This window comes from Microtus oregoni, unplaced genomic scaffold (assembly GCF_018167655.1).
Source record: "Microtus oregoni isolate MIOR12 unplaced genomic scaffold, Mior012 000017F_ref0000208, whole genome shotgun sequence".
NCBI lineage: Eukaryota > Metazoa > Chordata > Mammalia > Rodentia > Cricetidae > Microtus > Microtus oregoni.
This window is the reverse complement of record NW_024543076.1, coordinates 990,873-1,005,551: the sequence shown is the minus strand read 5'-3', so window position 1 is coordinate 1,005,551 and position 14,679 is coordinate 990,873. Positions and strand designations below refer to the sequence as shown.

Here is a 14,679-nt window from a genome sequence, read left to right as displayed (position 1 = left end):
TTTGCTTCTTTGCCACTAATGGGGTACAATGTATTGCTATCTGCCTACAGTCCTCCATCAGAAAGTAACTGTAGAATTATTTGATAAATATCTAGTTATTGGGGCCTCTCCATACCAGACTGTCAGTGTGTGGGAAAGAGAAGCTGAACTGGGCGTGCATCCTTCTCTCAGGACATTTGTAATCTACCAAGATAGAAGCTAAGGAGCTCTATGCATGGTGGTTAGTGTTTAGGTTCTTTTGTTTTGGTTTGATTTGTTTTGGTTTGGTTATTTGAGACAGTGTCTCACTATGTCATCCTGGCTGTTCTGGAACTCACTATGTAGACCAGGCTGGCCTCACAGAGAGATCTGGCAATCTCACAGAGATCCGCCTGCCTCCACCTCCTGAGTACTGGGATTAAAGGTGTGTGGTATCATGCCTGGCAGTGCGTAGGTTCTTAAAGGGACAAAGTCAGTGCAGAGGACATCTGGGTAATTGCTGCATTTTGGGGATTTAAGAACACTAGAGGTTCTGGTCATGAATGACTTCCCAAAGCAGTAGCATCTAGACATAAAGAGTATTCCAAATCATGGGAACCAGAGGTCCAGGGCGTGACCGTGAATCACCCCAGTACAGTTGTGGGGAAATCGTGGATGGCCAGATTCTTTTCTTCCTGCATTTAATCACATACACGACTGAGCAGAAAGATGAGAACATTTCACAGAGCCCAGGCTATGGTTCCAAATGGCCATATGTTCTGGAGCAAGCACCCAGGCAAAGGTAGAGTCCCCTCTGGGACACAGTTTCACTGCCTCTGAAGGCAACAGCTTGAGTGCATTCTCTGAGCTCTGGGAAAGTGTAAAGGATTGTGAGGGAAACTCTTTCTTTGAGATATTTACTTTGTGGCCTCAGACTATGAATTAACCTTGGACTGTAAGCTTTTATTTCCCATCTCGTGATTGATAAGGAAATGTGCTCGAACAGGTTCTTTAGAGTTAGGCTATGGAGGAAATTTTGATACTCAAATGGATTTTTTTTTTTAATTCCCCAAGGCATTCCTTTCCAGACTCAAGTTTTCTGACAGGTAATACAATGATTCCTTTCTCTTTTGTTTTTCCTGATCTCCTTAGAACATGGCCTCTAAGACAGAGGAGGAAGAAAGGCAGATCTAGGGGACATGGCGGGATCAATAGTTGGCCGATCCCTCCACCTGCCTTTCCAGAGCTCATTTGCTTACTTTGAATACCTGGCCATTCTGAATTTTCATCAGATATGGCTGTGAAGCCACGTGGCAAAGGCAAAAACGGGTGAAATTTGGCAGAATAATATAGTTTGGAAAAGAAAGGGGTCAGTTTCAGGATCTGGAGATTGGAGAGCAACGTTCAAGTCTTTATCTGGCCACTTCTTAGCTGCATGGTTTTGGGCAATCCCTCATCTTTTCTGAAAACCAGTGTTTTCTTTACTCACAGAGGTAAGGCCTTAGACCATTTAGGTTGCTATAATGAAAAAACCATACGAGTAATTTATAGACAATAGAAATTCCTGTCTAGCACTTCCGGACACCCCTTCCAAGCACCCCCTCCCAATACTGTCACATTGAGTGTGAGACTTCAGCACGAATAGGAGCACAGTAATACCACACAGACAATATTTGTATGTTTCTTATAGAGACAAATGTATTTGTATGTTTCTTATAGAGAATAAACTAGTGTGTAGCTCTACAGAGGAGGAAAAAATCATCCAACCCTTTACTATTATTATTATCCTAAATGTTGTTTTCCAGGCAGAGCTAACTGTTCTCAGAATCTATGAATGGATTTAGCTTTCATACAATTGCATATATATGATACACTTGTTTATGCCTTCTTAGGGGCTTCACAAAAGCAGGGCAGTGATGCCAATATCGTGGCTTAATTTCCTTCAGTCTTTGACTATGCAATGGTACATGCATGCTTTCCCTCAGACAGAGCAATGGTTGGAGAAACTGTAAGGGAGTTCCGTTTTCATGCCACTCCATGTGCTGATTGTGACCATTTGTCAGTGTCCCAGTTTTCTGTGGTGGCATGTGTTCCATCATTCAGCTCACATCAATGGGATTATATTTACTGAGCCTGGGGAGATAGCCCAGAGGGAAAGAGCTCAGTGCAAGCATGAGGACCTGAGTTCAGTCACCAGCACCCATGCAACTCCAGCAATGGGAAGAAGGAGAGAGAGAGAGAGAGGGAGAGAGAGAGAGAGAGGGAGAGAGAGAGAGAGGGAGAGAGAGAGAGAGAGAGAGAGAGAGAGAAAGAGATATCCCTGGAGCTCATTGGTTAGGCAGCCTATCAGAATAGAGAGTTCTAGATTCATTCAGAGACCCGGGCTCTAAAATTAAGATCCAGAATGATAAAGCTTTCACATACATATGTACACATGCGCCCACATACATACAAGCACATAAGAACACACACACACACACACATACACACACACAGATTTCCTTCTGAGGCTCATTCTAGGCACCTGGAATATACATTGGTGCCCATACCAAAGTCTTAGGGCAAGGAGGATCTCATTCATCTTTAAAATGTCCTTAGTGTCTGGCACATGACCAATATTAGTTGAATAAATGGCTTGTAAATATCAGTAAATCTCTCAAATTAGGAAAGCCTAAATTATTTTTAGCCTGCCGTTGTTATTAGGAAAGAGTCTGACACCTCAAGGGCTGCCTAAGTTCAACTGAGATGAACTCAGTCGCTGTCTGTGGCGCAGCTACCACACGCCAGGTGCCTAGTCCCTTTTCCTTCAAGAGTCATGGTTTTGGAGAGACAGATAGCAACTCAGAGGCAGACAAGCACTTGGTCGCTTCAACCTGACACGTGGCTTCCTAGCCAGTGTGGGTTCTGGGACGGCCCACTGGTCAGTCAAGGACACGTGACATATCACGTGACACGTCAAATGGCGGCAGCAGGACTCCCTAGAGAGAGGTGAGGGTTGGAGCAGGAAGATGTGTTCGGTGTTCGCTGTTCCAGTAACTGTCCAGTTTCCCTTCCTTGTTGGCTGCTACTGTGTTATCTCTAAGTTGGCCAGTGCCTCAAGACCCTGCTCCAAAAGTTGGCTGGGGGAGGGCGTGGCCTACTGCGGAATACTGTCCATCTCTTCGGCCACCGCTTTCTGCTCTCAGGAAGAGATCCCGGTGCTTCTTTTATCAGCCAACAGGCAGAGACATGAGAACTGTAAAACAGCAAAAGTTAACTCAAAATAAGAAGCTAAGACAGAACTCTTGGAGGTTGGGATAAACTCCCTCCCTTGGGAGACAGCTCTCACAGGCGAAACTATATGAAATAAAATAAGCTGTCTTGGGAAGGGAAGTGTACAGAGACTAGGAGAACCCAGGGTAAGATGCCTGCCAGCAGCTCTGAGGGAACAAGGACTGGCTAGGGCTGATCTTCTCCACAGGCATGCAGAGACGGGACATAGTGTTGCATGTTCTGGTTGTGTGGGCCTGGGACAGGACCCAAGGTTCTGCCTTTCTCACGGGCTCCTAGCTTATGTTGATGCTGCTGGGGTGTGAGCCATTCTTTGAGGAACGATGGAACCTATTGGTAATAGGGATCCTTTGATATTAATAATAGCTCTTTTTTTTTTTTTTTTTTTTTTTTTTTAGCCAGTACATGGCGCTGTGCCAAGAACTTTACATGCATGGTCCTAATGTTGTTTGATGAATTTAGAAGCACCTGGGATGGAGCACAGCAAGGAAGCCAGTCAAAAGCAATTAAAGCAACATAGGCAGCAGACAGTAGAGATCTTCTCCAGAGGAAGTTGGAGTTGAGAGACGAACACAGATGCAAGGAGCACCACACAGAGAGGCTCTAAAGTTACTGGGATAGGTTAAATTAATAGGCCCCACCCCCAAGAAGGGGTCCCTAGGTGAGTTTGGGGAAAGATTTCCATGTAGATCAACTCAGAGCCATGGGTGACGTGGACGGTAATGAATTGGGTTATAAATACCCAGAGTAGCCGCAAGTACTTATTAAGCGCCTACTATATGCCCGGCATTATTCCAAGTACTCTGCATGTAAAGATCACTTAATTCTCACAGCAAGACAAAAGGCAACTGCCACTTTAGCCCTCGCTCACAAGCCTGGAAACTGACCCAAATCACCCAGATAACGGCTGACAGAGCTGACAGAAACAGACCCAGTCACCCAGCTGATAGCTGACAGAGAGGAGAGGTTCCAAGGGGGCAAGTTCTTTGCTGTTGGGAGTGTCTTAACAACTCCTGACTCATCCTATGCACCTGAGCAACTTCCGCAGTTAGTGTCCACTTAATCATCTCTGAGGGACTTTGGTCCATCTTACAGATCCATCTATCAGATACATATTAGGTGTCCCTGATGCGCTAGGCTTGGTGCAGGAGATGGGACCACAGTGAGCAAATCTAGGGCATTTTCTCCAGGGAGCTTAAATCTAATGAAAGAGGCAGGCGATTGTCACATGAATATCAGATTTCAAACTTGCCTGTCCTGGGAAGGGAGAGGATCCTGTATTATATATAAGAGAATCTGACCTGGATAGATGACAAGAAGAAAGCTTCCTTGGCGAAATATTGGATCTGAGATGGGTGGATCTTAACTAGCTGAATGGAGAAGACCCTGAGCATAGAATTGAGTTATTTTACTCATTAAATCCCACCCGCTCCCTCTCCTCCCCTCTACTTCTTCCCTCCCCTCCTCCTTTCTCTGCTCCTACCTCCTCTTGACCTCCAACTCCCTCCTGCCTCCTTCCTGCCCAGCAGAGCCATTTGTGACATGGATAGCTAACAGGCGTAGGAACCCAAACTTGTCTTTAGATGAGAACTTCCCACTGGGTAGAGTGTGCTGCTTTCTCCCCTGCTCTGACCCATCTGTCCAAAGCACTGAACACATATCTAGCCACAGGGTAGATAGTTAATAAACATCTATTGGAAAAAGTAATGAGCCACTAGTTAATTAGATACACAGAAAACAGGAGGACGCTGAAGGAAGGCCAGTTCAGATCAGAAGGAGGAGAAACTTTCTAACAGTTAGAGGCAGTCAAAGGCAGACAGTCAGCGGCTGTGAGCGAAGTTCTCTGGTTTGGCTTGAAAGAAACTGGCCACTTGTGACTTTCCATTGTAGTCAATTGGCTTCATTCTTTGAATCTTCTTATGTAGTAATTAAAGATAAGAGATCATTTGTCTCTTTCTGTCTTTTAAAATAACCTAAGTAAAAGAGTATATTTAGGGCTATTAGGTGAATTTTATCAGCAGGTTGAAATATCTGCCCGTCTAGCTGGAACCCGACTCTGGTGTTGTAGTCCTCTCTTAGGTGAGAATTTAAACAGAGCAAGTCACAAGCCCTTCCAGTGTACATACACAATGTTTGTGATGCATGTCTAATTCTTAACCGTGATGATGAATTCTGTTTTGACGTCTTAGAAACATAATGCTTGAGTTAAAATACTGAAAGTCAGGATGAATATTGTATAAATTCAGTGCACAAAGCTTGATGGGTCAAATCATGGGGGGTAATTTTTTTCCATTGCTGAGTATCCGGCCATGTGCATCACACATGCTAGGGGAGTACTCCACCACTAAGTCGCATCCTTCCTGATTCTTCTATACATGATTCTCTAGGAAAGGAGAAAACCCAAATATCTGGCTCCTCCCCCTCTGTTTTTATGAACTCTGCATTTCAGCTCTGCAGCTGTTTGCCAATTTGCAAAGGAGGAGGGGGGATGTCCCTTCACCTAAATGTCAGTGATTAGGATTTTAAGAAATTTTAAATGGCTGAGAAGGTTCCAGACACTTGGCGACTCCCTGGTGATCTGAGAACCTTGCTGGCTGCCAGAACGAGTATGCACAGAGTCTGAATTTTATCTTAGCTCCTCCGGAAAACTGAAGAAGCCACAGACTCTGAGTGTTTACAGCAAGAAAGGAGTGAGGTGCCTTTGGCTCCTAACAGGAGTGTCTATGAATTCCTCAAGGAATTCCAGGCCGGTTGATCCAGCTGGCAGGAGGTATCGATCTCCACTTCGATTCGCTGAATAAATAATGGTTGCCATAGTTATTGAGCAGCCGCAACCGGCTGGAGAGCAGAGAAAACTCCAAGCCCGTCTGTGAGTTTGGCCATGAGAAAGTCTGGCTCTAAGGACCCACAATCAATTGACGCCCCCTCCCACATCACACTGGACAAATTGCTCAGCTTCTTCATCCTGATAATAAGTGTGGGATCTTGGATGTTCTGTGAGACAGGAGGTCCTGGAAGGATGGGAAAGCCTCAGTTAGTGGACTGGCATTTGATTGTGAGAGACACCTCTTCTCCTGAGCTTGTAAATCAGATTTCACATAGCTCAGGGCTAATAGAATTTCATATCAGCAAGTTAGTGCTTGGCCATGTGACACATACGACAGAGCTTCATGAAGGACCATCTCACACTTTGCTCTATTTTAACATTATTCTTCAAATAGCACTAACCAGAAATTTTAAAAGAAATAGGTAGCCGGGCAGTGGTGGCACACGCCTTTAATCCCAGCTCTTGGGAGGCAGAGGTAGGCGGATCTCTGTGAGTTCGAGACCAGCCTGGTCTACAAGAGTTAGTTCCAGGACAGGCTCCAAAACCACAGAGAAACCCTGTCTCGAAAAAAAAAAAAAAAAAAGAAATAGGTAAAAGAGCCATCCAGTTATCTCATGAATATGTTCACGTTTCATTTCTTCTCATCCTTTATGTGAAGAAAACAATTGTACCCTCATTTATTTTGTGTGTATGTGTGCATGCATGCACATTCCACAGTGCATTTGTGGAGGTCAACAACACAACATAGGGGAATCCATTTCTCTCCTTCTACCGTGTGGAGACCACAGACTACACTCAGGCCATTGGGGTGGCACCAAATACCTTTACCTACTCAGCCATCTCGTCAACCCCAGATATGTAGTATTGTTTTGGCATAGATGCAATCACAACACTATTTTAAATTCTCTTTCTCATTTAATGTTATTTATATTTTCCCATCTTGTTCAGTAATCTTCATTCTTATCCCCAGTAGTGTTAGGATCTCCTACTGCATGGACGTACCATTATTTATTTTCTCAGCGGTTCCCCTGTTCTCTAACTCTGTATCCCTCCCAGTGTTTCCTTTGTTTGGTTTCTTAGGTGTGGGGCGATAATAGATGAATGCTGCACCTAATAATTTCATACATATAAGGTTATTGTTGTTTTCAGTTGACTTCTTTGGATAAATTCCCAAGAATGGTGTAGCTTGGTCAGAGGCTATGAATGTTTTATATCTCTTGACACTTACTGCCAAGTTTCCCACCTGGTTCTATGCTTTGGGGCGAGGAAATAAGACTTTCAGCAGAAAGCCTCTGTAAGCAGGACTCCTCAAGGTTCCCTTCAGTGTTTCTTCTGAGCTTGAAGCACAGGGGCCATGCATTTAGTGGGGAGGTTTGCATCTGGCTAACCAGCTAATACTTTCCTAGGGCCAGCAGAGTCGAGAGCTGCAAAGCTTGGGGGTGTGTGGTTCCGTTCTCTCTTTTGTCTTCTAGCTGTGTCCTACTCACCAAGCCTCAGCCATTGTCCCAGGGTGCTGCACTTTACAGATGGCCTCAGTCACACCGTCGTAGTTGAAGGGCATTTATATAGATGATCACACTTTGCTGCCAATTCATTGTGAAATGCTGAAGATGAACAGGAAGGGTAGGACCCAGACTCACGCATTTTCCACCCTGTAATTCCCATTTTCCTAGGAAGACATTGAGTCTTGAAGAAATTGGGTCACGGGGTAAAGGGCAGAGTCAAAACTGGATTCAGATCCAAACCCCAGGCTTCTTTCTCTATAGAACACTTCATTAGACCAGAAACCTGCAAGCCACAGTCCAATCCACTGAGGCACTAGGAGTGAGTTCTCTGATGTATGTAATTACATCTTAACCCATCAGCTCTGGAAGGGGTCTTAGGGCCCCTTAACTCCACCCTCCTCCGTTAGTAAGGCCCTACTGAGGAAAGTACTTACCCAAGTCACATACCCTAGCCACACTGAAGATTTAGGTTTCCTGGTCTGCAGGCCTCATTTATTTGGGACAAGAAAGAAAAATGCCTGGGTTCTTGTTTTCTTTAGCTTTTGCTTCAGGGAAACAAATAGCTTTTTCTAACAAAACCTGTGACTAAAACAACTACATAGAGAAGAAATTAGGAACTAATGCATTTATCACTGTTAGAAGGACACCTGCCCCCTCAAAAAGTGCAGTTTTATTTAAGGAAGACACATGGATGGGTGTGCATGCATGCTCACACACACACACACACACACACACACACACACACACACAAACAAACCAACATGATGTTTAGATATAAATATACAAATAGAGGGGAACTGGGATAAAAGAGACCCCACTCTTCCCTTAGAAATGAGATTCTGCTTTGCACAGGCTGTGACAGCAAAGTCATGTGTATGGGATGTTGGGCTACTGTGTTATCATGATATGATATATCATCTCATAGCCAGAGATCAGACTCTGCCTGGAAGATGGGCTTCCAAGACCAGCTTGCTGCAACCGTGGGGTGGAGAACATCACTAACCTTATCACAAAGATCCCAATGGTCAACGTGGGAATACTTTTCTGTGTAGCTTTGTGGAATTAAGGGGTACTCTCTGAATCTTGATAGATGCCTGCTCCTTGTCTTCTCACCCCTCCCCCTCTCTGCTGTGAATTTTCTTTCTCTGCCTCTATGTGTCTCATAGTAGCGTTACCAGGCATAGGTCTAGGGGAAGAAACAAAACAGGGAAGGAAGGATGACTTTTCCCAAAACCAGCTAGCGTGGGAACATAGGATCTGGCATTGAGGGGCTCACATCGGTGGCTCCCTCCCGCTTCAGGACAGAAACATCCATTCGCTTTCCTGTGCCAAGCCAAAGAGGCAAGACCGCTGGCCAGCAGGCCTCAGGGATACTCCCATTCCTGCCTCTCCAGTGCTGGAATTATAAGCATGTGCCACCACACCTGGCAGCCCCTGGGAATCCAAAGCAGGTCCTGGCAGAGCTGCTAGATGATCTGCTACCCCAGTCCGCAGAGGGCACTCTGCTTGTACAATGCCTGCTTACCCCATCTGGCAGAAAAGGAGAAAGAGCTTGACCTTTAGAGCCTTTTGACCTGCCCTCCAAAACTTAACCCTCCTCTGTCTTTCTGCAGAGCGACATGGGTTAAAAGAACCAAAGAGAGTGGAGGAGCTATGCAGCAAGATCATGAGCAGCTTAAAGGACCACCTGAGGAAGGGGCAGGCCCTCGAGCCCACCGAGCCCAAGGTCCTTCATGCACTGGTGGAACTGAGGACGATCTGTACCCAGGGCCTCCAGCGCATCTTCTACCTGAAGCTGGAGGACTTGGTGGCCCCACCTTCGATCATCGACAAGCTCTTCCTTGATACCCTGCCTTTCTGAGCAGGGAACCCCTTGCTCTGCTGGCAATTGATCACTGAGCTAGCTAAAGGATGGATTTGAACACCTGCCACTCCATCCTTCCTTCAGGGGAAAAGCAGCTTCCATAGAAAGCAAAGACTTTTTTTTCTGGTACCTTTCCTTACAACCTAAAGCCAGAAACCTTGCAGAGTATTGTGTTGGGGTTGTGTTTTATATTTAGGCTTTGGTGGGTGGGGTGGGAGGGGGTCTATAGTCCATGAGGCTTTTCTAAGAAATTGCTGACAAGGCACTTTTGGATGATGCTATCCCAGAAAGTGGGGGAAGGATAATACAACTGTTTAAAAACTCTTTCTGGGGAATACAATTACGGTTGCTTTGTATTTCAAAACAAGACCAGCCAAGGGCTGCTCACCAGGGTAGACTGTGTCTTAAGACTGATCCCTTTGGGATATACTTCCTGTATCAAGGGTACATACATCATGCAAGCAAGGCAGAAAAGTCCTTTTTCTTCATTTCTTTCTTCTTCTTTATAAAAACAAAAACAAATGGCAAAAAAATGGAAGATTATCTACAAATCAGACTTAGCAAAATGATAATGGCTGTTTGCTTCCATATACAAGTGCAATTTTTTAAAGTGCTGTCTTACTAAGTCTTGTTGGTAAACTCTCCCTTATTTTATATGAAAATAAGGAGGCAGTCATGTTAGCAAATGACACGCTCATTTTCCTAGCAAAGGCTTGATCCACCTGCCCTGTAGAACCCTTCGGAGGTGCGGCCCACCTAAGACTTGCAGGCCACTCTTGATGGACTTTGACCCCTGATGACTATCCAACTGACCTGAAGGGGATCAGGTTATAAAATGGGTTGTGTACAACTGCATTTGTTATACTCTATCAACCTGGACAGAGTTCTCTAGACCTACTAAGGTTGTAGCCAACTTCTGGTTCATCCATTCAGAAGCCCAAGGAGTGTTGGGTGAATCAATCAAGTTTTTGCTTCCCCTCAAGGAGAACATGCAAATGAGTAGGAACTGGGTCACACAGGGTAAGCACCAGAGGTGATAAGGATTTATATATACATATATGTATATATATATATATACACCTATATATATACACATATAAAATTTAATTTTTGTTATTGGTTAAAGAGACAATTTTGGAAAGCAAGCGAATCATCTTTTTTTTTTAGAAAAAAAAAAAGAAAAACCATAGTATTAATGTGAGGATTAGAAAGATTAGTGGGTTGCGGTTCAACATTCCGTGTTTGTGCCCCTTTTTATATGTTTCTACTGTTGATAGCATATTATTATGAAATAATTTGTTGCATAGTGTCCTTATTTGTATGAACATTTGTATGCACGTTATATTGTAATAGCTTTGCCTGTATTTATTGCAAGACCACCAGCTCCTGGAGGCTGAGTTACAGAATAATCAAATGGGGTGTTCATGGTGACTTGGATACACCAGTTAGAAATTAAATAAGCATATATATATAAACATAGCAGGTTACATATATATTTATAATGTGTCTTTTTATTAACCATTTGTACAATAGACGTCACTTCCCAGGCCTTTATGTTATCCTTCATTTGCAGTGACCTTTAAGGCAGCACTGTTTAGCACTTTGATATGAAAATTTTGCTTATGTTTTGCTAAATTCAAATAATGTTTGAAGATTTTTAGGTCTAAAAGTCTTTATATTATATACTCTGTATCAAGTCAAGATACCTTTGGCCGTTTTGCTAAGAATCAAACTTTGAATGTTAAACTGATGTCACAGTAGCTTTTGTTAGCTTTAAATCATGTTTGCTTTAGTCTTTTTAAAAAAAAATAACAAAACTATGTTGTTTATATTGTCATTAAATTATACAATCAAACAAATGCCAAATGAATCGCCTAATTGCTGCAAAGTAATTATAATCTCTGCAGTTAGCTGCAGATAACAGATCATATCCTTTCCTCTTTTTCCCCCCCAAATCATTCGGATATTTGATTGTGTACTTTGTGTGAGATTTTATGGAAGATATTACTTTTCTATCAAGATGGCAGGGCCTGGAATGTTAGGATTTTGAACCTCAGACTTGGAAGGGGCCTGACCCATCAGCTGATCAGATCTCCTGAAGTTCACGACAGAGAAGACTGGGGCCCATTGCAGGGCAAACAGCTGCAACAGAATGGAGACGAACACCCCGTTCACCTTTGCTTAGTCCTTCCCCCACCACTCACTGCATCCATAGGAAGTAGACTCTCAAACATAGTCACTCATACTAACACTGTACCTGCAGACAGCCTCGAATAAAATAGTACTTCGGCATTAATTTGTTGAGCTTATATGCAAACATAATAAACATTATTAAATATCAGGAAAGCTAACATTTCACACAGGACCGCTTCAGACCAAATTCAAATTGAATTTGAATAAATTAGAAGTACTGAGCGTACATAACCTTCTTGTGCACCTTGAGTATTCGAAAGTTAATCCTTGTTTTTGTCCTGTCCAAAAAGGAGAGCCAAACGGCGGCTCAGTGCTCTAAGGAAATGCTGTTCCTTTTTGTCAGTCCATCAGATTAAAGGGAAAGGACTGTCTAGGCATCCTGTCTACTGGTTTGAAGAAATAATGGAGCTGTTTTAGTTACAGGGCCAGACACTAGTGCTCAAAGGAAAGATGATACAGCCAGTGTTCTTCCGTCTTCCGTAGTTATCACAACTATGAGAGCCTCTCAAGTCATCTAGCTGTTCAATTTCTTTTTTAATGTTGACACACAAGTGTAAGCAGAGTGGATGGCTCCCTAGCTCTGAGGAGGACAAGCATTAAGGCAGGTGATTCTTCCCCTTGAGGGGAGTGCTCTCTCAGTGTGAAGCCACCCTTGGCTGGAGATTGGGTATCTACCTGCTGTTATTGGAGAGTGCCTTGCTTTTGTTTCAAATGGCTGAGTTTCCCGAGCCCTTCTCCTCTAACAGCATTGCTTATTAGTGTGTGTTAACCTGTGGTTTGAAAGAAATGCTCTTGTACATTATCAATGTAAATTTAAATAATTAAATTAAATTACATTTTACCAATGGCTACCGGTGTGTTGAATGGGCATGCTTCCTTCAGCAGCTTTCTCTTAATTGGGGTAGTAATATTTACTGTAAAGTCTTTAAACACGTCCACAAATGGATCTTTTTCTTTTTTAAGGCTTAGTGATGCTGCAAAGTTAATAGATATTCTGGATCAGGGATAGATTAAACCTCAGCAACTGGGAAGAAGGATGCGCTAAATTCAATAACCATTTATTGACTGTTTCCTGGGGGTAAGGCATGCTGGGTGCACCTAGGACACACATATGCCCATTGTATAAAACTACATTTTCTTTCCAACTGCAGATAATGTGGATAGAACTATTCATTGCCTAGTAGTCTTCATAGAGACAAGAAAAAATCATCTTTGCATCACGATGATATTGTTTGTGAGCCCAAAATTGTGAGATTCGAGGCTGTAGTCTTCCAAAACTGAGCAGTGTGCTCTAATCCACCCCACCCCCTCCTCCTGGTTTATTCCATTGCTGCTGCCTGGACCAAAGTTCCTTCTTTCTGAAATTCAGTTTGGATTCAAACTCATCCCCATTCCTCTTAGAGTCTCCGTACAGTGTGCCTTCCTGGGAGTTGATCCTTTGAAAGTAAAAATATTGTGGTTGTTCTAAGGAAGATCACCAGGCCCACATCGGGCATCGTCTGTGACAACTAAATCCGGTGTGATGCTCAGGATCCAGGCCTTCTCCATACAGGTCTACCGCAGCTTCATTAGCTCAAGTGTAAATATGCTTAGAAAGAAACAAAGGAGCGGCACAGCACATCTCCAGCTGTGTAGGAATTAAAATAAACGGTAAGCCAAAAGTAATACCAATAATAATAATTACTAAAGCTCTTTTCTGGAGACCATAGGGACAAAGGCCTGGTTTGAATAGGAAGGGACAGGAGACCAGGGATAAATAAATCAGATTTGCCCGTGGCTGAAATTTATAAATGTACAGGGATAAACACAGAAAGTTTGTTGTTGACTTTTTTCCATAGCAGAAAACACACAGTATGTAAAAAGTGCCACCATTTTAACTGTACTGGTCACTAGTGTTAAGCAAGGACACTTACAGTGGCCAAGCAGTTTCAAGAATCTTCCCGTCTCGCAATGCTGAAGCTATACTCAGCAAACAACAACTCCCTGTTTTCTGCTCAGAGCCCCCTAAGAGCTATTTCTGCCTCTGTAAATTGATTACAGGATTTGACCCTTTTGGTCTGGCTGATTTCACTTAACACTCTGTAACAATTACCAGAATTCATATCATCTGCAAATAACGAAAGCTTAAGTTCTTCCTTTCCAATACGAATCCCCTTGATCCCCTTATGTTGTCTTATTGCTATTGCTAGAACTTAAAGCACTATATTGAAGAGGTATGGAGAGAGTGAACATCCTTGTCGTGTTCCTGATTTTAGTGGGATGGCTTTGAGTTTTTCTCCGTTTAATTTAATGTTAGCTGTCGGCTTGCTGTAAATAGCTTTTATTATATTTAGGTATGACCCTTGTATCCCTAATCTCTTCAAGACCTTTATCATAAAGGGGTGTTGAATTTTGTGGAATGCATTTTCAGCATCTAATGAAGTGATCATATGGTTTTTTTTCTTTCAGTTTATTTATATAAACTACCACAAATTCTATGCACCCTGTGGGGTGTTGAGCACTAGAAATGCAGAATCATCTTCTGACATTTGGGATTTTTCAATGGACTGAGGACTTCCAAAGACAAACATCTGGGCCAGTCCTGAGAGCCTCTCAGATTTTAGGTTGTTTTTTTTTTTTCCAGTTGTTAGTCTAGCTTTAGAACAAAGGTTTATAAATATCCATGATCGGGGAGAAAATTTCAGATCTTTCCTGAAAGAAGGAACTAATGAGAGGGATCCCCTGAAATCAGTATTGAAAACAGCTTGGTATTGGCATAAAAACAGAGAAGTCAACCAATGGAATCGAATAGAAGACCCTGACTTTAACCCACAAACCTATGAACACCTAATTTTCGATAAAGGAGCTAAAAGTATACAATGGAAAAAAGAGAGCATCTTCAACAAATTGTGCTGGTAAAACTAGATGTCAATCTGTAGAAGAATGAAAATAGACCCATATCTATCACCATGCACAAAACTCAAGTCCAAATGGATTAAAGACCTCAATATCAGTCTGAACACACTGAACCTGATAGAAGAGAAAGTGGGAAGTACTCTACAACACATGGGTACAGGAGACCA

At 43.0% G+C, this 14,679-nt stretch overlaps 1 protein-coding gene across 1 annotated transcript in view; it reads left to right on the top strand.

Annotated features, from left to right (window-relative positions):
- The window catches only part of Nr4a3 (nuclear receptor subfamily 4 group A member 3), a 41,714-nt gene extending 29,254 nt beyond the window's left edge, over positions 1-12,460 (top strand). The window contains exon 8 of the mRNA XM_041667893.1: positions 9,174-12,460. Within this exon, the coding sequence (XP_041523827.1) occupies positions 9,174-9,421 (248 nt within the window). The 3' untranslated portion in view covers positions 9,422-12,460. The remainder of the gene's footprint in view (positions 1-9,173) is intronic.
- The last annotated feature ends 2,219 nt before the right edge of the window (positions 12,461-14,679 follow it).